The 27,195-nt window shown below is 38.7% G+C and overlaps 2 protein-coding genes and 1 long non-coding RNA gene across 7 annotated transcripts; 1 reads left to right on the forward strand and 2 right to left on the reverse strand.

Annotated features, from left to right (window-relative positions):
- Positions 1-2,515: 2,515 nt before the first annotated feature.
- On the forward strand, positions 2,516-4,994 carry LOC114731562 (uncharacterized). Its single transcript, XR_003738926.1, has 3 exons — positions 2,516-2,863; positions 2,997-3,097; positions 3,208-4,994. It is a non-coding gene; the product is annotated as an uncharacterized LOC114731562 (long non-coding RNA).
- Positions 4,995-8,342: 3,348 nt separating this feature from the next.
- LOC114731472 (probable LRR receptor-like serine/threonine-protein kinase At4g36180) lies at positions 8,343-12,687 on the reverse strand. The gene is given in 4 exon segments (XM_028918648.1): positions 8,343-11,354; positions 11,357-11,478; positions 11,480-11,867; positions 11,870-12,687. Coding segments are annotated over 4 exon segments (3,336 nt in total). The 5' UTR covers positions 12,507-12,687; the 3' UTR covers positions 8,343-9,165.
- Positions 12,688-19,893: 7,206 nt separating this feature from the next.
- LOC114731546 (kinesin-like protein KIN-7J) lies at positions 19,894-27,191 on the reverse strand. Of its 5 annotated transcripts, none has more exons than XM_028918750.1 (14): positions 26,917-27,191; positions 25,490-25,892; positions 25,154-25,243; positions 24,973-25,073; positions 24,779-24,892; positions 24,615-24,696; positions 24,393-24,460; positions 24,236-24,301; positions 24,010-24,134; positions 23,008-23,344; positions 22,208-22,312; positions 21,045-22,124; positions 20,520-20,827; positions 19,894-20,427 (listed from the first exon to the last, which is right to left on the reverse strand). In XM_028918750.1, the coding sequence occupies exons 2-14, from the start codon at positions 25,680-25,682 to the stop codon at positions 20,103-20,105; spliced, it is 2,994 nt and encodes a 997-aa protein (XP_028774583.1). In that variant the 5' UTR covers positions 25,683-25,892; positions 26,917-27,191; the 3' UTR covers positions 19,894-20,102. The 5 variants fall into 5 exon arrangements, with proteins under 5 accessions (XP_028774583.1, XP_028774582.1, XP_028774586.1 ...); XM_028918749.1 differs by having other exon boundaries at positions 26,857-27,191; XM_028918753.1 differs by having other exon boundaries at positions 19,894-20,424; positions 26,857-27,189.
- Positions 27,192-27,195: the final 4 nt, after the last annotated feature.

A 27,195-nucleotide genomic window follows, 5' to 3' on the forward strand; every position in this document is an offset into this window, starting at 1 on the left:
ATGGAGAAGGATAAAGCATTAAGCGCGACAATGATGTGGACAGGCGTAGTCCACGTAGGACGGCGGTGGTGGTCGGCAATCATGCGGCGGACCGCATCATTGAGCTCACGCGACCCCGTCGTAGACCCCACCAAACACTTCCGGGTGGTCTGGCGGTGGTGACTGACAAAGAACTCAGCCTCTAACTAGTCTCGTTGGCTTTCTCCCACTCCTTGTTCATATTTTTAATATTTTAACGTTGTGTAATTGTTGCTGACACTTTGCAAGCGTGGTATAGCTAGAGAGTACTTTAGACAATTGTGAGTACTTCAGAGTTTCTTACCCGCGGTTTTCCCACGCTGTAGAAATAATAATATAATTGAAAATCAATGGGCAACTAAGTATTGAGAGGAAAAACTTTAAATGGGAATTGATATTAATCAGTAGCGATCCGAGTCTCGCACTGTCAGCGAAATAGGAAATACGCTAACGGGCCAAATACAGAGATAGAAAAAATAAAGAACATGCGGAGGGTCAGAGCTGATCAAGAAAATTAGAACTTGGGGGACAGCTTGACAAAATAGCAGGGATTGGTCTAGCGTAGAGTTCTATGTTGACCGTTGAATAATGCTTGATACATGATGATGGATAGTTAGTTAGGAAGGCTTCTGTGTGTGTGAATATATATATATATATATATATATATAAACGAGCTAAGGTTATTTTATGGTCTTGGGTTTGGTTTAGTAAGAAGCACTAATAATAAGAGGTAAAGATTAGGATTGAAATTAAGAAAAACCATTAAAAAATATTTAATAGGACTAATTTCTTATTATATTAGATTAGATAAATACATGTAGATGGGATTGAGGAATACCACCTCCTCTCATAGTATTTTCAAATCCTACTTAGCTATATGGGTTTGTCCAATCCCAACCAACAAGTAATTCTTCATACTAGATACTCTTTTAATAAGTTTTTTTAATTTTAATTTCAATTTTTAACCATCATTTTCAATGTTTTGTATCAAACGAGATTTTCCATTGATTTCATGAGACATATTTCCCGCTTGGACCATTTTTTTCATCCCACATTATGAGTCTCACAAGTGAAGCATGTGGGTAGCGGCTCCAATTCATGGTATGTAGATTAGCTTATTTCAAATGATTTTGTGCTACTCAGATTAATTTGTTAAAGGAGCTTTATTTTATAAAGTGTACAATAGTCATTTGTTTTTTATTTGATTCTACCGTTCAAAGGTTCTAAAACGTTATTATTATTAATTATTTTACAGCCCCTTGATTGGTATATTAGCTTTGGGCCTCAAAAATTACATTTTCAGTGCAAATAATAATAATAATATTTAAGTTATAGAATAAGTTTTAAAAAAGGAAAAAATAAATAAAGAAACACAGGCTGGGTGTGATCTGCTATTAGAAATAATCCTTGCTGGGTCCTTGAAGGATATTAGTTAACCGGCTTTGGCACTGACACTGCTCCGAACCTGACCTCATTCCCTCCTACTATTTTGTTTCTCTAAGGCTGCTTGTGGAATTTAATTTAGAGTTGACGGTGGTTGGTAAGGAGAAATCACAATGAAATCTCTGCTTCATAATGAAAAGGAATATGAAAGGGCAAAAAAAGAATGTTACGGGGTTTGCCAGAAGAGTCTTCAACTTCACTCCCTGTTTGTGCTTTTCTACTTAGGTGTGAACGGCAAGCTTCTTTGAAGGGGGACATCAACCATGATTGCACCACTTATAGGTGCTAATTCAGTTCCAAACATTTCCCTGAAACACCAATTTAATATGCATGCTTGCTTGCTTTCTAGAGCCCAGCCCTAACACCTCACTCAGTCCTATATGATTAACACCCCAGTTCTTAGACCCTGATCGAATTCCTCTCCCTCTTTTTCTAGAACTTTGGGAGTGAAATTATAAGTTTTAATCAACCAGCAATTTCTCATTCTATGAGGCCATGATTGTTCATTATGTTCTCTTCAAGAGTGGATATTCCTGTGTCTAATTTCCTATTCCCAGCAGGTTCCAAAAATGCTTTTATCAAATTGAGACCCCTATTGCCCTTAGTAATTAGGGTTCCTCTGCCCGTCTACTGTGGTTGTATAACGAGAAATGACACAGAAAATAGTGATGTGCTGCGATAGACCGACCCTTCGCCAGGCAAAAGGAATACTCAATCACCCCGGGCACGCACATCACATGTTCGACCAAATGTCACTCTTTGTTTGGTTTGTTCTCGGCAACATTAGTTAGGTATAACACAACAGAGAACTACACAAAAATTGGTTCCTCTTTTCTTTTCGGAATCTCATTTCCATCATTAGATTAAATAATAGATTGTTCAAATTTAATATTTTAAAAAATAGATATCCATCTTTTTTTTCTAATTTATGTAATATTATAATAATAGTTTTATAAAGTATAAAATCTGAACATTCATTATTTGATCAAACGATAAAAAATTCTAAAAAAAAAAAGAACCAGGAATCTGAGAGTATCTACTTCCTAAAAATTGATAGTGATAGGTAAGTAATTCACTTGAACACGAACTCCGGAGGCATGGAGTTGAAGATGGGCCAGTGATTAAGAAAGAATGAATGGGGAATAGCGTGATGGCCACAGGCGAGCCGACGGGTCCTGCTTCGGAAATGATGGTGGAATTTGATTGATTAGGCTTTGCCTCTGCCCCGTGTTTGACAAGAGTTTCCCAAGGTTTCAGTGGAGGGTCCATCTCAAATTGATCACAACGCGCTAGGAATTGACTAGTTAGATCTCTGGTTGCACTGATGTGTATGACTGTGGGTTCTAGATGCGATCTTTTGCAATTAATAAGGGAATTTTCTTTGGGTTGTTCTGTCAAAAAGGTATGATTCTCGCCGTATTACCTTTTCCTTTCTTTCTTTATGAACATTTTATGCGTTTATTGAGCTTTGTTACGGATCTCTGAAAAAGACTGATCGGTTATAATTAAAGAAAACACATGGACAACTTCCTTAGGTAAATACCGCAAGGGCAAAAGAGGATGCTTTCTTCAGACGACATGATGCTCCAGAATGAATGCAGAGTGCCGACGAAAGCTGAATAAGAGCGTGAGAATAGTACGTACTCACTTTTCTCACCTATCAATGCTTGCTTCTCCGGTTGCTATTTGCTTGTACAGCCATGCTTTTGTTGTTGCTGTTTTGCCATAAAGGACTCATTTTAACAGGCCAGGCCACGTGGACAACTCACAGAGAAGTAATGTCAAAGTCTGGAGAATAATTACACTTCCATATCAAAGTGGCAGTGCATCGGCTTATCATTACGTCGGTGATGTTTAACAGGACTTCTTTCACACATCCTTCGGGCCCATGCCCCCTATCACATCTGAGACGAACATGTGGACATTATTCTTCTTTTTTTTTTCCCGGCCTTTAATTTGTTGCGAAATTTGCACCCAGAACAACATTTAAAAAAAAGTTAAGAACCCACAATCAACCAGACTGTGAGAAGAATGAGTGGGTTCAGCAGCTATGAACTACTTTATTTACGGCTTCCTCTAAGCTGCCCTTGCTCTAGTTTTCCCCTGTTTGTAAGTTCTTAATCGTTTGGTTGCTCTGAAAAACCATTGGAAATGATATTTTTTTGCTCAGTTCAAGTTAATTACAAAGGAATATAATGGAGGAATACTTTGGTAAAAGACATCATGTAATTGTGGGGGATATCATTCTTGCTTGTGGATCAATTTACGCAGGAATTTATAACCTTTTCGAATTACTGAACTTTTTCAACGCTTCATCGCCTAACTTGTAAACTTTTATCTAGTCAAACTACCAGCCTTTTTACATTTCAACACGTTTGTTTTCTTTTTCCACGAAAACTTGCTAACTTGTCATCAATTGATATTAATATGTGAACAAACAAATACGTAGGATATGATTGCAGTTGGTTAATTTATGCTTCTTGAGTTTGATTTTGTAGCTCATTTGTCATGATCCAACAGGGAATGAAGGAAATAGAATACCTTTTTCGGCGGCAAAAGAAAATTAAATACTCTTTTGCTTAGACTTGGCCTCTCCTTTCCAAAACTTGTAGATTCCTCTCTCTGTTTTTTCCCCAAAGGGTTCGGACACATATTCTCCCTTTTGATCTAGAGCCTTCTTAAATTGTTCGGCCAATTTAGGTGTGGGTGCAGAGATATCATGAGGCCAGAACCAGTGATTAAATCGGCTTTACTTGTGGTCTTGCCGGGATTTCTGCTCAGGCGTGGCCATTGATGCTATTGTAGGAGATGCTGATGTTAGGTATCTCTCTCTCTACACTTATGATTTTCTTCTTATACGCATTGTTATAGTTACAAAGTTGTGTCTATCCAGTTGATTGAAGTTGATGCAAATTTAGATTCTAGGCAGACTGACATCAGTGCAATTTTAAGTATGAATATAATAAAAACGAATTTAATCTGAATGCAACTTTCCACGATGCTACATGTTTCTCCGAGTACGATGTAAATGAGAATGAAGTCATTCAAAGGAGTGGGAGAGCTATAGTGGTTGGTCAGGTTTGGCTTTCTAATGCCACGAGAAAGCGGTTCCTGACTTTTCTTACGTAGATTAACTGTTTATGCCAAATTTCCTATTGTATTTAGTGTAATCAGCAGTTGCCTTTGCCAATTGGTCATGCGATCGTATTGTGGTAACCTACGAGTACTTGCACGAATTTGCTAGTGTATACGGACTTAACCAAGTTGGATATTTGTCTGCGGCTTCAATACGCTTGAAGTTTCGAGGTGATTTCTTACGCAGATTTACTATTGTATTTAGTTGTTTTGATTGGTTGAGTTGAAACTTGAAAGTTCTTGAGTGTTAGCTTGGGCAATACTTTTGGGCAGAGGAAGCTGATGATCAATAGTATAACAGGGCTGAAGGAATGTGTGCGTCTATATATACTTCCTTAGCATACATCATGAGAATTTTATTCGATTAAGTTTCCAAAAAAACGACGGGTCGTAGAGCCTGTGGATTGTGGATAGTTAGAACTTAGAACATTGATCACTCTTTTGTTTTAGTCCACCTGCAGAAGGATTATTGGACTGCTCTGGGCGCTGACTATGCCCCTCCCCCTACTGGCTATATAATGCAATCGCAAGCAATGTTTTATAAGAATTTTTTCTCACAAAAAAAAAAGGAAAGAAAGAGGGCCCCCTTGATTATGGCCTTATCATGAAGGAGATATAGAAGAGCATTAAAAAACGAGTGGTATCGATATCTTTAATTTGGAGATTTGATACGGATATTTCAAAAGTTAGTATCAAAAGAAGTTGGCAGAGCACTATTATAATTTATTGAAATCCTAAATTGGGCTTTGGGCGTCATAAATTTGACCTTGTGTGAGCAAAATTAAAGTTTAACAGCGAAAGCAATTTATGTTGAAATGATTCTCATTATCTTTGTTGGCCAATCAAGAGCTGATTACCATAAAAATGTACCGCAGTTTTGTGAAGCACATGTACTGATCTTATTAGCCGAAGCTAAATCTAGTTGGGGGCGAGCTAGTCATGGAATTAAAGCCTGTGAAACTGTAGTTCTGCCTCTTGCCGTATTGAAATTGTCAATTTGGAGTCCAAACAAGATTAGAGCTCTATCATTCTAATAAGACAAAAGTGGCTAATCTGATATGGCGTTATCCCCTTTCACAGCCTTCACATTAGATGGGAGATGCGATCTCCCTTCAGCTCCCCTGCTCCCCACAAGAGCCTTGCTGCTGCTCCGTAGTCTCTTTCAATAAAGTTTCTTTTCTTTTTTTTTTTTTAAAGGTTTCACGTGCTCATAGTTTAATTAATCCTGATAATTCCTGCCGTTACTCGAAAACGGAAGACTCACAATTGCTTCCTTAGCAGGTTCTTGGATGTTGTTGTCAGAATTCCCCAAGATTTACTTTAACGCACTGTTTGGCTGGAGGTTTTTGAACGAGCGGGAAGAAAAGGGAAGAGGAGAAGATGGTTAAACATGTTTAATTCAAAAATGAAGAAGAGAGGGGAAAGAAAAAATTTTGTTTTTCAGTACTCATCTTCTCTCCTCTTGCTCCCTCTAAATTTGAAATCTTTTTAAAGGGAAAAGAAATTTATATATTATTTTGACTAAATTATCTTTACTAATTATTTCATATTATCAGTTTGCTCTTTCTCACTGAATTTTTTTTTTTTTTACCTCCTCCTCTTTCTTTCTCAGAGCCCCGCTACGCTACTTCTTCTGACATCGTAGCCACACCTCTAGCTATAATATTTTTTCATAATATGATGTAACAAGTATGTATTTTTTATGATATGTGTATATCTTACCTTTATACACGCATATATTACGTTATAATTATAAAATTAATGAGACGTAATGTTGAAATTTCTATCTTATTTTATTTTTTAGTTTTATCATATTTTTTTGAAGCATAAGATTTTAAAAAGCCTATTGAAATTAATCAAATGATATGTTATAATTAACAAAATCATTATTTAAAATGGATATAATTTTTTCCTTGTACGTACGTGCAATGACTGGTTTTTTGAGATTGATGAATTAGAAAACAATAATTCTGAAATAAATATTATAATAAACAATAAAAAATTTAAATAAAAAGATAAGGATATGTTTATTACTTTATAATTAGCTCTCTTTTCCCTTCTTTTCTAAACCAAATAAGAAACATTCCTTCTTATCCCTTTCCTTTCAACCAAACAAAATCATAGCCCTCCTTCCCTCCCCCCTCCCCTCCCCTCTTCTTTTTAATTAACCTTTCTTCCCTTTCCTTCTACTGAACCAAACAAGGCCTAAGTTTATCTTCAACTGGGCTCCTCGTCTAAAGGCTATAGACTAAATCTCTATATCTTCGAAGATTTAGCAATTCATGCAGGAAATAAACAATAGAAACAGTTTTGAAATCCCAAAATATGTTTTTCGAAGTGCAAAAGAAAAGATAAACTCATTCCCTGTCGATCTCTTCTTCTTTGTTTTTTTTTTTTTTTGGGTACAACCTTGCCGATCTCATCTTGATCTGTCTTCTTTCTTAGCTCTCTCTTATACATTTCATGTCAGAAAAGCTCCAAGAATGGCTCCGTTGTGCTCCCTTCTAGTCCAAAGTCAAATTCCACCCCGCCCCCCGCCCCCAAAAAATACCAAAAAAAGATGTTATCCTGTGGTCAAGTTTCAAAATTCCTTTTCTTTTTCTTCTGTAAGTAAATATGAGAGAAAATATCTAATATATATAATATTTATAAATTATAACCTCAGAATTATACATATTTAGGTATGTAAAACATACTTATCAACAATAAGTATATTTTTTACAAGCCCTAAATCCATTTGTAAAATAATTTTGTTTGAAAAGTGCCAGTAAATAGACCAAGATTTTATTTTTTATTAGATAATTTTCTTATAATTGCTGCTTATTGTCTTCTTCTTCCTTTTTCCCCTTATTCTGATATAGCCATTATGGGCCGTTGAGAATACGAGTCGCTGAGCCCAATCTAATGAGATGGAGGTTCTTATCCTATGAACCTCTTTGAATATATTCGCCACTTTTTAACATCAGATCTCACTTTTGATGAACATCAGATCTTTTCTTTAACAAGGTTTCTTAGCTTTCTTCTCTGGTTCTTAGTCAATGAAAATGTCAATACGTTTGACAGCTTAGTTGTTCCAGTTCCCAGTTAAAAACATGGCAATCCAAACGATTGCTCCCGTCTCTCCGAAAAATGACAAAAGAAGAATCGCACCCCTGATAAATAGAAACACAGATCTTCAAATTTTAAAACTAAAGAGCGCCAACTTTTCCGAGCTTGTCGCAAATAATTAAATGTCAGGAAGTTGGACTTGTGAGGCATCGTATGTCTTAGCTGTTTTTTTCCTCACATATTTCGTTTGACCACCAAGCATAAGATCCAAAATGGAGTCTCTCTTTCTCATCTTAAACGACAAAAATGATGGGAACCCCGTTGGACTGACTTCTGGCGAATTAAAAAACACCAGTATACGAATTTGCACATGCCTCAAACGATTATAAAATCGGGAAGGATGCTTAACGGTCACTGCACGATTTTTATCGGGTTCTATGCTTACTCTTCACTGCCAACCATCTTGTATCTGATTCCAATAAAACCCCACTGTTCCTTTGCGATTGTTTTTATGCTGCAAGTGGGGAATCTTGTTACCGTTGCCTCCACATATGAAATGGGCAGCACGAGAGATATAAAGCAGAAATTCCCCAGAATGGAACAGGAAACTTCTTAACCCCGGGTAAAAACAGAGAGACATAAATAAAGGAAACTGGGGCGCAAAATAACAAGGTTACCCCGAGATGAAGCACGCCTCAAAAGCTAAAACTGATTGGTTTCATGACAGAACAAACAATTGATAGAATCCAATACGAATAACCATTAATGCGGATAAAGCCCCACCCAAAATAAAAGATCACAGGGCTGTTGAGGCCGTGGGCCTAATCAATCATCTACCCTGCTCTCTACTGAAAGCCTGACGCTTTCCCACTCCTTGCTGCAGATATAGTGGGGCCTGAATTTTTGTGAACTTTTGTCTTCTTGTTTATTCTCTCTCTCCCTGCTCTTCACTTTCCCGTTGCCTCCGATCAAAAAACTAAGGCAGCAGAGAAAGCCACGTGGCTCCTGAAGGGACTGTGGAAGGCGAGGCACCCGATGCCCTGCCCTGGGAAACAGGGTGTACGTCGAGCTCCAGCCCCACAACGTTAACGGCCATATATGTGTATTTGGCATTTTGGCCTGAACCTGCGTTAAAACCACATGATGATGTCAGGATATCAGTCGATCACAGTTCCTTCGGGTACCTCTACTTTTGGCGGGAAATGCCAGATGGGCCCATGCGCGCCCTTCCATCTTGTAAACCGGATTGTCAAAATAGTTGACTGTGGGAGTGAAGATGGATGAGAGCATCACTTTATTTTACTTTTTGTGGTCCCACCTTGCCAACTTCGAGTCCGGCATCAGTTCCAAACAGCAAATTGAGCAAAAGTGCTTTTTAAAAAATGACAGAAAAATTGTTTGAAATCTTGGACAGAAATAGTTCCAGCTAAGCAAATCGGAGCTACAACAATTTTTATAATTAAAAAAGGATTAAAACCCAAAAAGATGTCAAACTTGACCGGGAAAAACGTCCCCTTTTGGTCACGCCGGCGAAGGTTGAGAGGTGGGATCGGCGGAGGATGGGATGTCGGGTCCGACGCGGCAGCCTTCAAGCATGAACACGATGTCAGACATGGTTGGCCGATCGAGAGGGTCGGGTGCTGTGCAGAGCAAGCCTACTTTCACACCGAGCAAGAACTCTTCCCACTCGGACGATTCTGGATCAAGCTCAAGCAATCCTGGCTCCAACAACTCCGTGATTTGACCCCTTTGCAGCTGTTTCTTTACCCATTTCACTATATCTTCATCCTGCGTGAACATCACCGGTCGCTTTCCTGTAAGAAGCTCGAGCAACACTATGCCAAAGCTGTACACATCAGACTCTTTTGTGGCTTCCCCTGTTACTGCAGCTTCAGGTGATACGTAACCCAATGTGCCAACTGAGGTCGAGGTGGAGGGTTCGCCAGGGGTGGCTACTGTAAGACGGTCGAGCCCAAAATCTGACAAATGGGCTTCAAAATCAGCATCGAACAGGACACTCTGTGGTTTCACGTCCCCATGAACCAGTGAGGACTGGTGTAGGAAAGCTAAGCCACGAGCAATCCCAAGCGCAATGAGGTGGCGCATTGGCCAATTCAGAACATGACCATCCTGATGAGAAGCTTCTTGAAGGAGGGTTGCAAGGTTTCCATTGGGCATGTAGTCATAGACCAGTAGCCTCATGTCTGGTGGCCCGGCATAGTAACCTCTAAGAACGGTTAAATTTCGGTGCCTCACTTTCCCTAGTGATTCTGCTTCTTTCCTGAACATATTTTCGTCCAGCGATCCATCTTGGAGTCTGCGAATTGAAAGCACCATTCCGTCGTTGTAGCAGGCCTTGAATACCAATCCATACCTTGTTCTGCTCAGCACATTTTCTTCGTCAAACTGCCTGGTTGCTTCAATGGTTTCAGCAAGTGTAATTTTAGTATTAAACATGACCAGCTTTGGTCCCCCATTATCAGTGCTGCCTCGACCTCCACTCGCTCCAGAACTCGCCCTAGCAGGACTCCTTTTTTTCTCCCCAGACGCCCGTTCCTTAAGCCTTTTACGCCACCGCAAAAGGCTGTATATGTAGAAGCAGCAACACAGCAATAGTAAGCAAGCTCCAGCAACAATTACGACAATCAACACAATCAACCTCTTCCTGTCCCTACTAACTACATTTTCACACTTCCTATTCAGCGGCTTCCCACATAAGTTCTGATTATCCGCAAATGCAGAGGCATTGTTGAACCGAGCGCCCAAGGTTGGCGGTATCTCACCTTCCAGGTTATTTCCCGAGACATTGAAGGACACTAAATTAGGCATCATGGAAATATTACTCGATATTTCCCCACTCAAGTTGTTAGCAGAGAGATCCAGCATTGCCAGGTTTGATAACTCGGACAGTGACTCCGGTATAGTGCCTGAAAGACGGTTGTGATCCGCCAGCAGAGCATTTAAGGATGAACATTTGGAGATATCGCCGGGTATATCTCCACTTAAATTGTTTCTACTCAAATCAAGCTCTCTCAAATGCGCGAGTCGAGTGAGATCAGTTGGAATATGACCTGTCAAAGAATTTGAACCAAGCTCAAGAATCTCCATATCGGAGCAGTTTCCTATCTCCGGAGGAATTATTCCTGTAATGTGATTGTCAGACAAAGAAAGAGCAACCAGTGATCGAAGAAAGCCATAATTTTGAGGAATATGCCCCGAAAACGAATTAGAGCTCAGGTTCACATATCGCAGACTCATCAAACTGCTAAACCCTTCAGGAACGTCCCCAGATAATCTGTTCTCCTGCAAAGCAATAACTTGCAGATTTGGCAATCCTGAAAGCTCAAATGGTAACTCTCCAGAAAGATTTTGTTTACTCAAGTCAAGCGTAGTTAGCCTGAAAAGATTCCCCAAACTAGCAGGGATTTTTCCAGAAAAGCCGTTGCCACTCAGATTGAGAACCATTAATCGACTCAGGTTCCCAATACTTGGAGATATTTGACCCGTAAACTTATTTCCGCTAAGATTAAGACTTGAAATATTGCTCAATCCCATGACTTGCTCAGGTACGGTTCCATTCAAGTTATTACCTCCCATACTCAGGGTTTCCAGCGCCGAAAGGTTACCAAAACTCTCCGGAACTGAACCAGAGAAAAGATTCCCTCCAAGGGACAGCACCTTCAGACCTGACATATAACCAAAAAACGAAGCAGAAAAGCACATTTCTTGATCTCTTCTGGAATCATCCCAGTAAATGAATTGTTGGCCATCCTTAACTCCTCCACTTTGGCGAGGCTTCCAATTTCTGACGGAATCTGGCCAGAAAATGCATCTCGAAACATCAAGCATCGTTAACGTGGACATATTCGTTATCCACAAGGGAAACGTGCCATGTATGCTATTGTGCTGTATATCCAAGACCTGAAGAACACTGAAACACGTTGATGCCTGCGGCTCGACAATATCCGTGAAACCATTAAATGCTAACTGAACGATTCGAAGAGACGGCGTGTAGACCGAAATGTTGCAGAACATGGAAGCCGGGATCGATCCGGTAAGATTATTATGAGAGAGAGATATCACCTGAAGCCTCGGAAGAGCTGCAATGGCCGCCGGAATCACTCCTCCAAGTATATTTCCTTCTACGCTCAGATGCACGAGGGAAGAGCAGTTAGCGAGTGCCGAAGGCAAAGTTCCTCCCAAAAGATTGTGATCAAGCCAAGGTATTCGAGCTGCTGAAGCTGGCCAAAGCTCGCCGGAATCGCTCCCGAGAACTGGTTGTAGGACAGGTTGATTAGCTGGAGCTGAGAAAGGTTGGCAACAGCACTTGGAATCTCGCCAGAAAAGGAGTTCGACGAGAGGTCGACGTACTTCAGGCTCAACGGGAGGTCGCCGGGGACTCTGCCGGAGAGGTGGTTTTGCGCGACATTAAGAATCTGAAGGCCGGTCAGGTTTCGGATCTCCGGCGGGAGAGTGCCAGAGAATGAGTTGTACTGTAGAAACACGGCGCGCAGGAAGGCACATTTACCAAGCGACGAGGGAATGGTCCCGTTGAAGGAGTTAGAGCGAAGGCTCAGCTTCCGCAACATACGCAAGTCGGAAAGACGGTCAGTAAGCCGGCCGCTGAGTTGAAGCCGAGGCAGACGCAACTCCGTGACCCTGTTGCTGTAACAAGCGACTCCGCGCCAATCGCAAGGAGCTGCCGGCGTGGAAGGATCCCAACCGTTGAGAGCGCCGAGAGGATCCTGAAGGTTGAGCTTGAAGGACGTCAGGGCCGCGATCTCAGCAATGGCGACGCTGCTTCGAGCGGCGCAGGTTAGGAACGGTGCGCAGAGCACCAGTAGAAAGAGAAGAGGAGGCATGACCACGAAGGATAGCGATAGTTTGAAGCAGAAGAGGGAAAATGTTATATAACGCAGCGAGCGTTTTTTTAAACAGCGACCACCCTTGGTCGTACAACACTGTTATTAGTCTCTCCCTCTCTCTCTGAAGTGGCATGCATTTATGCATAGAACTCACTGGGGCAAAAAATAATACGTTTCCGTTGAACAATAATAAATGCACACGAATTTCAGAACGTGGAGGGGCAGCGCAGATTAGCAGAATGTGCGTATTTTGCCAGATTCAGCAAACAAGGATCCATATTCTCTGTCGCCGCAAGCTCGCTTTGATGAGTAAAATTTGGGTTGGACGGGACTGTGTTTGTATGTGACTTGTTTACTGTTATTATTATTGTGTTTTGGCGATCAGGTTTTGCCCTGTTTTCGAAACAAACGGCACTGTTGGATGCCATGGGGATGGTGGGACCCTTCTGGGGCCTACTCACTTTTAAGCCTCATATGATGCTATATGCCTCGAATCATTGAGCCCTGTGGCTGCAAGCATGTCCTCCTTGCATGGTTCATTTTCAATTCATCTAACATTATAATATGAGTGATAGTGATTAGGGAACAGTGATTGCGTCTGCCAAAACCCCATCCACCTGGGGGATGTATACCCAATGCACATCTCTGTGAACGAGTGCCTTGCCCTCTTGTGAATGTTTCCTTATCTTTGTTTGTTCTCTGGCTTTCTCGATGGCGTCTTGGATTGAAATTGTCAATTGTGGCGTGGTCTCGGTCTACTTTTTTTTGCCGGGGCTATTCAAGATTTGGACAAGATGGCTAATGATTGAAATTGAAAGGGATAGGTAGGCTTTTTTATGCTGGGACGGCTTGAGTCTACATTTTGTAGTTGGGCTCTTTATACTTTAACCTTGATCCATTTTTGACGGGGTGTTCCATGTGCTTTGCTTTCAAAGCATGGTTCATTCCCCTTCACACCTCAATGGTCAATCCTATCATATGAGGCTGAAAGCATAAAGATCCAAGTTTTCACTGTTGCGTTCTTCTGGCTTTTTGAATAAATACACTTATAGGCATGGAGTTATGTGTAGGCAAGTACATGGGGGGAAAAAGGGTTAAGTCAGCAAGAAGGGAGCAAATTGGATTAAGGTCAATCATGAAGGAGGGTATGGACCACAAATCAGATACTCAGCCTCTTTCCTTTGTGGGAATTTTTGACAAATGCAAAAGGGAAGGCAACCCATATGCCCCGAAATCCATCCCATGTTTTACGGGCATGCTTTTTGGTTTTGGATTTTGCATTACAACCAATTTACCCTCTCCCAATCAAATTATGAGAAACCCTTTCCATCTCTGTCCTCTTTATACTCAAATTTTCTTCGTATAATGTCATTTGCCTTTCACATTATTTACCAAGCGTTTTTTCTACCAATTTATAATGTTGCTATCGTCAAAATATTTTTAGTTTCACAACTTTCTTTTCAATTAATCCTAATTACCTTGTGCTTATTAACATGCCATGATATTTCAACGAGAAAATATTTATAATGCTGTTCTTTATATCTCTCCATTTTTGTTTATAAAATAATATGATTGACAGAGTATTGAATTGGAAACATGAATTCATATTTATCGCACTTCAACTAAGAAATTCAATGGCTATAAATTCAAAATCTTAATTGTCATTGAAATTGATTCTTTATATCTCTCTATCTTTCCGCTTTCGTTGATAAAATAATACGATTGGCGGAGTGTTGAATTGGAAACATTAATTCATATTTATCACACCTCAACCAAGAAACTCAATGGCCATAAATTCAAAATCTTAATTGCCATTGAAATTGACCAATTTAACGATAACTTCATGGGCTGTCATTTTATGGAGAGTAAGTATACGGTAACTACGAATAAATTAACTACAACTGAGGGAAAATTTGATGCTGGACAAAGGAAAATGAAAGAAAGAAATCATATGAATAGTGAGACGCGTTATTCAAATTTCGTTACGCAATAAACTCGAGAGGAATATGTCAAGAACAATAAAATGGGGGACAACTAAAAAGTGGGGCTGGCCCTTGGGTTGAGAGCATAAGTGACCAGTGGAGATGATGATGTGAGAGACGCCATAGCTGAAGCAGAAAAACTTTCTTGTTCCAAATCAAGAATGCTAATTATACTGTAATAGCATTACCAATACGAGAATGTTGTTGGTAATGAATCTATACGTAGAGTAGTGCAATTAAGACATGAGTTTGACACTAATCTGAACAAGTTTACAAAGCACAACTCACTGGTTTGCGTCTCTTTCATTGTAATAAATAGAGTGTGGAGGAGGTGGGGTCTTCATTTTCAGCTTTTTAAGGTCCGCTTTTGATTAAAACACAGACCCTTTTTTCTGCAGTCCGATGAATAAATGATAAAAGCAGCCTCTCCCACACAAAAATCCCATATTGAAAATCCTTTGCTTCACCTTCCTGCATATTACTGCGTGACATTCGACCAGGAACATTTTAGGACTTACTTAAAATAGTGGTAGAAACTTTCAAAGACAAATTTTGAAGTGTAATTTATCAAATATAAAGTAAATATGTGACACAAATTTTGTCTCAATTTAGGTAAAAGTTTTTCGCTTAGAAAAAACAGATCCAAACAAGCCCCTAATCCATGCATCTGTGTTTCCCTCACAGGATCATCTTGCCTATTTCCATTATCATTGACCAAGTTCCTGTTCAACAATATCAATGCTCTCATTTAATTTACACAGTTTTGCTTTGCCTCTTTGGCCCAAAATGCTAATGCCAGTAATTTACGTAGATTCATTGAATATGAAGTATTGAAACATCCGTTATTTTACCTCTTTATGTACACATTTGAAAACATTATGATTTAGACAAATCATGAATTAAGTCCGTGTATTAAAATCTTGTATTTTGACTCTCAAGTTACTATTTATTTAATAATTATATATTTTCAGTCTAATTTTAAAAATTCATAACTAAATGTTCAACTCTTCATTTAAAAATCTTTTAATCTTCTATAGAAAAAAAAATACTTACATCATGCTTCTTAGTTTTAGAAATATTTCATTTTATAGTTTAGTCCTTAAAAAAAGCATCTATCATTCTAAAAAAATTTTAAGATTTCTGTCCAAAAGAAAAAAGATTTACTCATTTAGACCATTTCTTATGCTTCTGGCCCAAAACTCTGGAAGTTATAAGCATTGTATTTTTTTTTTGGCCGAACATTGAATATATTATATTAAGTGCTTGCGATTTGTTTGACTGGAGGATTTCCTTGAAGACAATGAACATCAGCGGTCCAGCTTGTCCTTAATTTATTGCTGATTCGGCGCATGAAATGGATTCAAATAGATGCGATGCGCGCGATCACAAAATTAGTTGGTAAGTATAACAGATTTAATGGTAATAGTAATCCTAGATCTCCGCTCTCGTAAAAATTAAAGGGAAAATCTACAAAGTAGACACAATGTAGTTAAAAGAGATAGTGAAATTTTTGTCTTTGTATCAGCTATTTAGTTCCTCAAGTTTACGTTTGATAAATTAAGTTTCTAAATTTTTATGCATAATCATTGGATCAACAATTTTTTTTTCTTTTTCCTTTTTCTTTGCAATACAAGAAGAGGTTGGCTTTTTTTGGTCAAAGTGGTTGACTAGTGTTACATATGAGTAGGGTTGGGTAGGACAAGCCCCATACTCGAAAGATAAACAGGCCACGTTTTGCAGCTCGCTATCCAACCATGTCCGATAAAAATTCTAACCATTGTGGGCTAGGTAAAGACGAGCTAACAGGGAGAGCTTTTCCTACCTAATTTAGTAACACCTTGCCAATATTATATGTGAAAAAATTCAATTATAATTAATAAACTCATAAAAATTATAACTATTTCGAAAGATCAAATATAAAAATATAAATTTAAAAACAGCAAGTTGTCCTTAATTGATCTTTTTCTATTTCCCCTAACCTCATTTATTTAAAAAAAAAAAAAAGCTACGACGTTCTTTTCTTTACTTCTATGTAACCATAAACATCAAATATACGTTAAGAGGATCGGAAGTAAATGCTAATATTGTGGGAGGGATAACACGAAAAAATAAATGCATAAATTCAACACATGGGTAATCATCATTAGTTTCAACTATACGACTTTATTACCATGCTCCGAGACAAGAATTTATCATGAATGACTCAGTCACTCATATATATAAGGTTTATGTAGTCTTGTCCTTTAGCTTTCAAAATCTCATGGGAGGTAAAAAAAAAATATTTAATATTAAAATATTTAATAACTAAACTAATTCTATAATTCAATTCTTTAATTTATTTATATAGTTAGCGTGTTTTTATAATCATGTGAAAGTAGTGGTTGACATCCTTAAGTTAGTATTTTTTTGGCTAGCACCTTAAGTTAATGTTTTTAATGTTTTTAAACTATATGTGAGTTTAGGATTATATATTTTCAAATCGCAAGGACTAATTACGTATGGTTATGAAATTTTATGATCTTAATTAATAAAAATTAAATTTCAGTGATCAAACGATAATTGAGGTAAACTCAGGAGACTAGGAGTTTCATCATCCCTGATAAAAATGAGAAAATATGCGTAGAAGAATTGACAGAAGAACAAAAAGGAAATAGCAAAAAAACTTCCTCTAGGCCCCCTTTTCTTTTTCTTATTCCCGTAATTATGCACCGCATCCCTTCAATTCCCTACTTTTTCCCCTGCTAAGCATAGAGTGCCACGTGTCTCATTTGATGAACCCGCTCTAATGGCTGAGGTGTCATTAGACTCATCACATAGCCTTCTCTTTGAAATTTACCTTCTTGTCCTCGAGGGTCAAAAGTATGAAGACTGGCCCGAGACAACCTCACTAAATCTTCGCAATGTCGAATGTTGAACATCATCAAATTTGGCCGAGCTCACTGCAAAAGCCTTCATCGCCGTACACACGTGAGGTGAGGATTTGCACATGTTCTTATGTTCCTCAATTCCAAAGGCAAAAACTGATATCACTGTATACTAACAGTACTTAAATATGCTGATATCACTCAAACTAATACTTCATATAAGAGAGTTAATTAATTTAAATAAATTAAAAAACTTATTAAGCTAGTCATTTGAAATAAATATGCATTGTCTTTTTTAAAACACTCTCGCTAATAATATCTATTAGTTAGAACTACTATTTTATAGAATTTTAACATATGCACTGACTTCAAGCATTACTTTAAAAAAAATAGATAAAAGAGAGAAAAAATAAATTAAGATTTTATATTTAGAATCAAACTGAATGTCAAGCTAACTCTTATATTAAATACCGGAGATACTGAGTAATTCCACCACAAGTCATGAAGAAATTTCAGTATATCCAGGATTAAGCGTTGCGCTCTTTGATTCACCTTCTAAAGATTTAGGCTAATACACCAGTAACAATTTGACAAACCAGAGAAAGCTAAGCTGTCAACAACGTGATTTGAGCAGTCGACCAACGCATCATATGGGTGGAAATAGAAGGATCAAGACCAAGTTCTGAAGCAGGTTCTTCAATGAAAATAGCTGTGTTTTAATCTGCCTCAAAAAAATCATATGCACTGCCACAGTGTTGTTCGAATTCAAGAGTGTCAAGATGTTAAATATTTAATTCAGGTGCACAAATCACCTCAACTTAGCAAGACAATAAAATCATATAATTGCGAGACTTAGAACTCTATTGTTGAGCTCGAAAGGGGAGTCCTGCGCCAAATTCAACCTTCATTGACAGATCATAGTTTGGATATGAGACCTGGGACACACTTGTAAATTGCAACTGGATCACGCCCGTATGACACATATCAATCATTTAATTCTACAATTTCATCCGAGTCTTCTGGTCAGATACATACCCAGAAAGGTACTTATTCCGAGAAAGATTAAAAAAAGGGAAGAAAAAGGATGTAAGAACAAGAAAAGGAGGTGGCCTTGCAAAGAATTACGAAGCCCGAGAGGGTAAATCACGGGATGAAACAACTTTATTAACGAGACAACACATGCTTTTGTGAGGAGTTGCTGAAAAGAACACAGTGCAACAGAAAGAGAGCGGGAGACGAGAAGCGTAATGTATTTATACAAGTCCTCTTGAGGAAATACTGTGTGCAACAGCTAATCACATTTCTGAATAGCATAGATTGGTTCATCAACAAAACACAATATGAAACAAGAGGCCTCACTGCTTCTCATCATCATGCCAAGCTCGAGATGGAACAAAACGTGGATGGATAGCTTTCAGATGTGCAACCAGAGTTCATTTTCTACAAACGTTTTGGAAGTATTACAAGGGTCATGGACTTTCAAATTGCTAATGTTTTAAAGCTGAAAAAAGAATGGAATTCAAAGGATATGACTGAAGTTCAGAAGAAGATTTGGATGATGGGAACAGTTCTTTTGCCAAATCCTCCAATGTTTGGGTTAGAAAAAGAAAGAAAGAAAGAAAAGCCTAAATCAGGCCGACAACATTGCAACATTTAGTCGGTGGCAGGAAAAAATATGCTATATTTTTTATCCTTACAAGAAAAGGAAAGTTTATTGAAAAAATCGGAACAAATCCCTATCAGAACTATCAGGACTATTGCGAACTTAATACCCGCTCAAAAGCTCGTCCCAAATATTTCAATGACAGGTGAAAGAGTTTTCACAGGGGGGATCCATTTTTCTTTTTCTACAAAGAGACAAAAGTCTAATATATCATGTAAATTGGACTTTTTGTCGCCTAAAACTCCAGTCTCATTAATTTGAGAAGATAATTATCAATATAAAATACAAAATGTATAGGAAGCCGACCTTGCAAATGCACAGGCTATTATATTACTAATAAATAACAGTTCTCTATCTATCATGCATGCTTATAACAAAAACAATGTTTATCATGAGTTATGGCGAGACTGTTAGAAGATAGACTGCGCCTCGATTAGAATAAGCCTAGCTACAAATAATATACTACCTCATGTCCTAATTATAAGACTTTATTTATAATCTACATACAAGATCTTATAAATAAGACCGGAGGTAATATTAAGATGCTATTGTCAGGATAACCATCGGAGATGGACAGTTAATAGGAAAACCGCCATAGTTTTTTCTCTGCAGTTCACATGTGGTAAATCATAAAGCTAGACATGAGCTCATATTCAACTTCACTTTTTCACACTTTGAATTCATTACTCTAGACGTTCAGGGGGCACTAAGATTGCCCAAGATCTGAGGCATAATTTTTGTGTTCTTGATCATCACCACCTTTATTGTGAAGGTGGTAAATGATGAAAGATCACTCATTAGCTTCGTAAAGTTTATCGTAACTTTGTTTCTTCATTTTTGAATGAAGTATTCAGTTCCCATTAAAAAGAAAAGACGTTCAGGGGAAAAGATAATCATGACGTGAATATGCACATTAGTAGTAACAAGCAGAATCTGACAGTCACCAGCAATCAGATTCACAAACAGAAAATACATATTAGGAGGCTTACACAAGTGAGGGAAAAAGAAATGAATTATCTATGTTAAATGAAGCCGTAGAAATCAATACTCCTGTATTGAGGTCGTTTCTATATGAGGATCATATTCACAAGATATGCTTAATGCTGAATGTCCATCCAAACGATCTTCGAGTAGGACGACGAGGAGCAAAGTTGAGTCCGAACATTTCCTTGAAAGCTTGTTTGGGTTCCACAGAACCAAGCAGCTTAGCAACAACGGCGGCACTGTCTGCAATGTGGTCCATGTCTTTTGTGTCAGTCCACAAACGGTGAGCCAATTGCAAGGCCCTGTTTTTTGAACTCAAACGGATACCCCACTTTAGATATAGGTTCTCTCTTTCAGATTTAGATAGCCGCCTTTGCATTTGCCTGCTCAACATCTGCCGTTCCCTCCGAAGATTTCTCACGCTGCTTGCGAAGCAAATGCATCGTAAGATTAGTTCATTTGGCAAGATATTAAAACTTGTTTAACAAAACATACTAACAACTTGATGAAAAGCTACCTTGAAGAGAGTATTTGTCCATCTTTCACGGTCAGATCACCTTGGGTTTGCTTGAGATAGGAAAGCCTCCTCAGTTCCACCTCCATGTAGATAGAATCTGAGGAATCACCTTTGAATAGAAGGAAAAAGTAAGTTCTGTGAACCAATGAAACATTACAAGCGTCCCAGAGCTCAATGATCTCTCTTTGGAACCTCTTAAATTCTGTAGGCCAGTTTGAAGGACTTTCTCCATCAGATTGCATTGGGTCCAAGCCGACATCCTTGAAACTCTTGGCAGATATGGGGGTCTCTAATCCCGTCTCTGGAACCTGTTACGCAAAGTAGCCCATAATATCAAATCGCTGGTTAAATTTCTAAAACGGATCGAGCTTTGCAACTCAACTAATATGGGAAACGGAAAATCTGATTTGGTGTATATATCCTAGTTAAACAGATTTAGAGCATGGCAAAAAGTTATCAGTTAGTTTCAATAAGTCACATTTAGCCAAATATAATCAAAATGAAGGAAAATGAAAAGAAGCGTACCTTGTGATCGATGGAATGATTTACGTTTACGAGATCTTCCTTCTTATGTTCGATTGGTTGATTTGTGGTTTTAAGATCTTCATTTTCCTCGTGATCGATCGGTTGGTTTACGCTTACAAGATCTTCCTTTTCCTTATGATCGATCGATTGATTTACGCTTACAAGATCTTCCTCTTCCTTTCTCTCAGGAAAGGAAGCTTTATTTGCTTCACTTTCCATGTCAATGGAGGTTTCGATATTCGGTACTTCATCAACAGAACCATTCTCATCAGAATTCCTGGAATCATTCCCTGACTGCGTCTCAGCAGTGGCATAATAGTCAAGAGCACAAACCTTCTGCTGAAAGCCGCCTGGACTTGCTGTGAATTCATTTTCAATCCCAATCGAGGTCTTGCTCTCAATTATTTCTTCCTTGTCAAACCAATATGAAGATGAATTCATCATGAGGCTCGCTTTACAGCTTCTACTTCTATGCAGCTTCAAGCCTCTAGAGCTATATGTTTCTGACTGGCAAGGAGATGTTTGCCCCATAGGGCGGACGACAAAATCTTGGTGGAAGATGTTCGATTCTTTGTCTTCCTTTATCCTAGAGGAAACTAAATCCATCTTTCCTCCATTGTCAACTATTGTCAATCCTGAGTTACTCGTATTGGCACCTGGAGAGGACGCATTAGAGTGAATGTATGGATTTGGGCTTGAATCTGCTATGGTTGAGGGTGTAACTTTGTTAGTAGTTATGTCTTCTGACTCAATGCATCTAACTTCCTTCCAGTGTCCCTCTAAATTTTCATCATTTTCTTGTTCAATATGACTCGGACTTAATTCAATATCTACAGCATCCAAATCTGTAAAGGACGGTCGTGGGGAATGATTTGCGCCGGGAAGGTTCTTTTCGAAGTCAGGAAGTTGGAACAAGTTCTCATCAGAACTAACACTGTGCCCATCCGAATATTGAGATGCATTGAAAGATCTGACGCTCTCCATACAGTTAAGACTTGATAAATTAGGTTTCCCTCTATGATTTTCCAAGTCCCATGAACCTCGTACCCGTAATTTGGGATATTGAGGGTCTGGACTTTCCTGGAAAATAAGTAGTATGATTTAGATTAAAAGGGTATATAAGTTAGCTTTAAAAACTTTCAATGCTTTAGGTAAGGAATTACCAATTCTATCGAGGACAGGTCGTCCTCTGCCGCTTGAAGCATATCTTTAATCTGAGACTGAGCAAGATCCCGTTGTATAGTTAGCTCTGCCACCTCTTTCTTTAACTGCATGTGCGGAGGAAACATGAAACAAAGTTCATAGGTACAGCCGGGAAAATAAGAGCTGTGCCCATCACACATAAATAGTAAAAACAATACAATGTCATCGCTCCTCACGAATTGCACATAACTCATGCTTGGATTACACGTTACTGAGTTTTTAATATCATAGAAAGCAAAGAAAGGTAATCTTTCATTTTCACTCATGATCCCGCTAGGTTCCTGATCAGCTCAAAAATTGTCAAAGATGGTACACATGTAAACATGAGGGGACACGGATAATTTAAAATTACTCCACTCTATGTTATCTCTCAGTCTCTCTTATCTTACTGGACAGCATTTCCACTCTTATTCTCGAGTAGTATCAAAAAAGATGCATTTTTATTCCTTTTTTTGTGTTTCTTCACAGCTCACCCTGTTTCTGTACTCGTCGTAAGACTATTCTCAAATGTTGACACCAATAAATACCTCGAATGTATGATTAAACCACCCAGTGCTCTTCGCCATTCTATGTACTACTGTAAGCAATACAATATAACTTGTTGAGGAATAACATAACACGTGTCATGCAATATTTATATTTCTTCGGTTTATTAGAAACTTCAGCATTTAGCCTGGAATGTCAAAGACAGAGAACAGAACAGGTTCTAATACTGGAGCATAAAGAAATGAATTCTGTGTCTAAAATTTTTAATAATAACCTTTTCGATTTGAAGATCTTTTTCTCTCAACAATGCAGTAGATTCATATGCGCGGCCGGCTGATCCTGAATTTCTCAACTCACTCTCTAGTCTAGCCAATTCTCTTTGCAGTTGCTTAACCAACGCTTTATCAGACACCACCACGTTGACCTGTGCGTTAGTCGACACTTCTTTGGCACAACTTGCAAATAAAAGGGTATTTCTCGTTTGTTCAACATGGCTCCGAGCAGGGCTCATGGTGCAGATGATTGCAGTCCTAGCATTGCCCCCTAAGGAGGACTGCAGAATGCGGGTTAGCTTTGAATCTCTGAAAGGAACATGTCCATTTCTCCCCTTGCTGCAAATAAGTTCATTATTTTTAGATAAAGTTCAAAGATTCATAATATTTCACATATTAATAATGATATTTAAGTTTTGCGGCCCAAAAAGAATCCAATAAATTCTGGAAATACACTAGTCCCAGGCAGTCACCTGCTTCATGTCCCAAAATACTGTAGTATTTAGCCCCGCTTTGTTATGACTAAAGTTGAATGCATCAAAATGTGATAGAATGAAACATGGAGTCCCGAGCTCTGCAGTTTGGGGCTTGAAAGAAAATAAAAAAAAGGACAACTTCATGCTTCTGGTGAATTTACAGTTCCTTTATTTGCTATTGTTTGAATTCCTGGCAATTTGTGCCTAAGGGCTTAAAAAAAAAAAAATCTTAAAATTGACCATTTAACCCGATGCATCCTGTTGCACTTGTATTTCCGTGAACTGTCACTGGAAAAGTCAATGGATAGAGCTGGAGGGAAATGAACTTTATCCATCTCCTATTTATTTAGCAGAGACAGGTGGCGAGGGCTGCTCTTAGAATGGTCAGTAAAACTGAAATTATTATGTCAGGGAGTGATTATTGAAAGATGCACCACAAGTCATTATGGGTAGAACATCTATTTCATGTGGGCTAGAGAGCCAAGGGCTAAGAGATTAATAACATTGAAACAATTTGCAGAAGCCAACCTGAGTTTGCGGATAACAGTTCCAAGGGTGAGCAAACTACGATTTATGTGGCAACCCTCCTTCAACCTTGCTCCAGCAGATAATGTCTGGGATGCACGCTCGCTCCCTGCTAGATCGATAAAATTCTGCAACAAGAAAATAATGATAATCTAAATTTCTCATTCGTGCAGTTCTATATATTAACGCACTTATTATTTTTCCTTTGATCAGAGTATATTAGTCATACCACAGAAGCCGCAAGAGAGCTTGATTTGTCATTTCCTAAAAACTCACGTGCAGAACTTTCAATGGTCTGAAAAACCACATTATTTAGGAAAATGTTTAGGTGTTAAACAACATATCTAAAAGCTCATAACTTGCAACAAAAATTGGAAAAAGTATACCAGTCTGAGAATTTGATGTGATCTGGAACTTGCTTGATTCAAGGACGTCTCCCCTATTTGCCTTTGAGCTGCAAAATTCAGTCAACTGTAGAGTCATTACGTTGTCAAACTCTAAGCCTCTAGCACGATAAGTTTTTCTTTCAAGAGACAAAAAGAAGAAAATCACAAATAAAGAAAATCCAAATAACACATTGAAGCATAAATCAGTCAGGCATTCCTCACTTTCACAGAAAGAAATAAGTTCACTAAAATGGTTCCAGTCCCTCAAGGTTTCCTCTGTGAGTCTCTCAACAACAGTCCCTCTCTGTTAAATGGAGGCACTGTTAGTTAAAATTACATCATGTATTAGTCCATTTGAAACAAGGGGGGAAAGGAAGGGATATTACCTCTGGATCATCAAGTAATCTGAGTGGAGTACTATCCAAACTAAGGAGGTCCCTTACAGATTCATTATAGATCTCGATTGCAGAGAACTTTAAGACAAATTCTCGTTCCTCATGCTGTAAAATTATAAATACTCTAATCAACACGACTCTGAGAAAGGCAAGTTAATGTTACGATGTTTAGAGATGTCATTTACCTTTTCTATGTAATTATAAATATCTGCTACAGTATACTCGGTTATGCCGCTCATGGTGTATGTCTTTCCGCTGCTTGTTTGTCCATATGCAAAAATGCTTGCTGACATAGGAAGAAAGTTTTAATATGCTAGTCCAGGAAAGTTCTGAAGAGGAAACGCCAGATAAAAGATAGATACTCACAGTTGATGCCACTGACAACTGAAAGAGCAACTTCTTTAGCTGCTTCTTCGTACACCTGCCTTGTGGAGCAGTCGGTTCCAAATACTCTATCTACAGCCAAATGAAAGCAAGGCAGAACAGATGAGAGAAGCAAATTTTCATCTCAGTCATTCGTCTGGTAAATAGAAGTGAGGAATGTTTATACTCAGATTTGGTCAAATGTTAACAATCATCTGAGCAATTACGCGCGCGCGCGCGCGCTGTCCTTCTGTCCACACGCACGGGCGCGCGCGAGAGATGTCCTTGACCCACTTTCACAAAACAAAACTACCATATTAAAATGCAAGAGTTTCCTACCGAATGTATACGCCGTTGGGTACAGAGACCGGTCGGAAGCTGAAATGTTGTTCCTGTGTATGACCGTCGTGTTACTGATGCATTCCCAATCTGACACATCATTTTTGGCGCGCTCCTTGTCATTCAGAGGCCGAATACGAACTGAAACAAAGATTGTCTCCTCTCCACCGGTCACTGCCTCCTCCCCACCCATCGAACCCAGTTCCGAGCTTTTCTCAGCTTATTAACTCCAGTTTCAGCAATGAAATTGAGATCGCTTATCACAGGTCCCGAATCCAGCGTATCATTTGTCTTCTACTTTTTCTCTTCACCTGCCACAACGCTTCGTTCGACATTTCTACTTGTCTCATAAAGCAAGTATGGAACACGGAGGCCACTCAAACCTTCAGCTGCCAATCATTGTCTGTAGCAACAAATCCATCAAAGGTTAGAGCTTAATTCGACCATAAACACGCGGAAACAAATAATATTATATGCCATTTTAGATTCACAAATGCCAGAGGAAAATGTAATTACTTGAACAATATCACAATATTTTACTAATTTTGACACCTAACTGCGGTGCTTTCTGTACTCTAGCCGAAATTTTGGAATTTTGTACTTTTGATGGATGGTCCCCAGCCCAAGAAACAGACTGTCAAATTCTTCTTCACATGGAATCTGGAAACTTATAGCTGATGAAATAAATTCACCTATGGCTTCAGCGAAAAAACAAATACGGGGACAATGACTTGGGACCGGGGAGACAAATTTTCGAGCGAACATTCTCGTCTAACTTTATGTGCAAAGATATGCAGGGGAGAGTCTGAATTCTGAAAACGGTTTGTCAGAAAATTGAATGGATGTGATTATATTATCGAAAATCCGTTCATTTTTTGCTGTTTAATTAAGCCTGATAACGATATCCACACACAACTTAACAGTTAACGCGATATTCCATAAATAGGATACGTACCAGAAAGAGAAGGAAATAAAAATAAAAACTTAACAGAAATACACTTGAAATATATGCAAAGCGTTCCAAAAACCAAGTCAAAATAGTAAAAGATAATATTCAAAACAGATTCTCATAACAGGATGAACATTCTTACAAAAAATCTTACGTTCTAAAATGAGGTTCAAATTTAAAATTTGAGACTCTAAATAATGACCGAAATTCACAATGACAACAAGAACCTCATTCCAAATCTTCACTCTTACAGAATCAAACACGCTGGACGAGTAAAACAACAGCCAAAAAACAACAGCGATTGTTGGCAAGAATTTGGCGCATTGCCGAGGAGAAACAACAGAGACGATCGAGGTCAACATCCACAATGAGAAACGGTAAGGAACAAAACGCGCCGAAAATTGAAACATTCATTCACCTCGTGGTGAAAATGCAATCTCAAATCCAAAACCAGATCGTCATGAGAAGTGAATCTGACCTCCAGATCGATAAGAACAAATCGAGAATCGTGGAGCTTCTGCCAAGGGCGAAGAGCAGAAGAAGAAGAGGAGGAAGAAGAAAAACAAGGCAAAAAATACAAGAGAAAAGCGGGAATGCTGCTTCGCTGTGTTTGTTGGTCGCCTTTCCGTGTGAGCGGGCGCGCGTTGTCAACGGGTTGAGGCTTGAGGCTTGAGGCGAGTTTTGAGCTGTGGCTTTTGAAATGTGCTGGATGTGAGCAGACGAGAGGAGAGGTTATGGCGTCTCCTTCTTTGTTAGT

This window comes from Neltuma alba, unplaced genomic scaffold, assembly GCF_004799145.2.
Source record: "Neltuma alba isolate B1F8T4 unplaced genomic scaffold, ASM479914v2 tig00012836_pilon, whole genome shotgun sequence".
Lineage (NCBI taxonomy): Eukaryota > Viridiplantae > Streptophyta > Magnoliopsida > Fabales > Fabaceae > Neltuma > Neltuma alba.

Excerpts from the sequence above, each read along its gene's own strand:
- LOC114731546 (XM_028918750.1), bottom strand. The coding sequence starts at position 25,682 with ATGGGTGGGGAGGAGGCAGTGACCGGTGGAGAGGAGACAATCTTTGTT. Across the intron at positions 22,313-23,007 it reads AAGATCTTCAAATCGAAAAG|TTAAAGAAAGAGGTGGCAGA; the intron begins GTTATTATTAAA and ends CCGCACATGCAG. Across the intron at positions 20,428-20,519 it reads GGACAAATACTCTCTTCAAG|CAGCGTGAGAAATCTTCGGA; the intron begins GTAGCTTTTCAT and ends TTGCTTCGCAAG.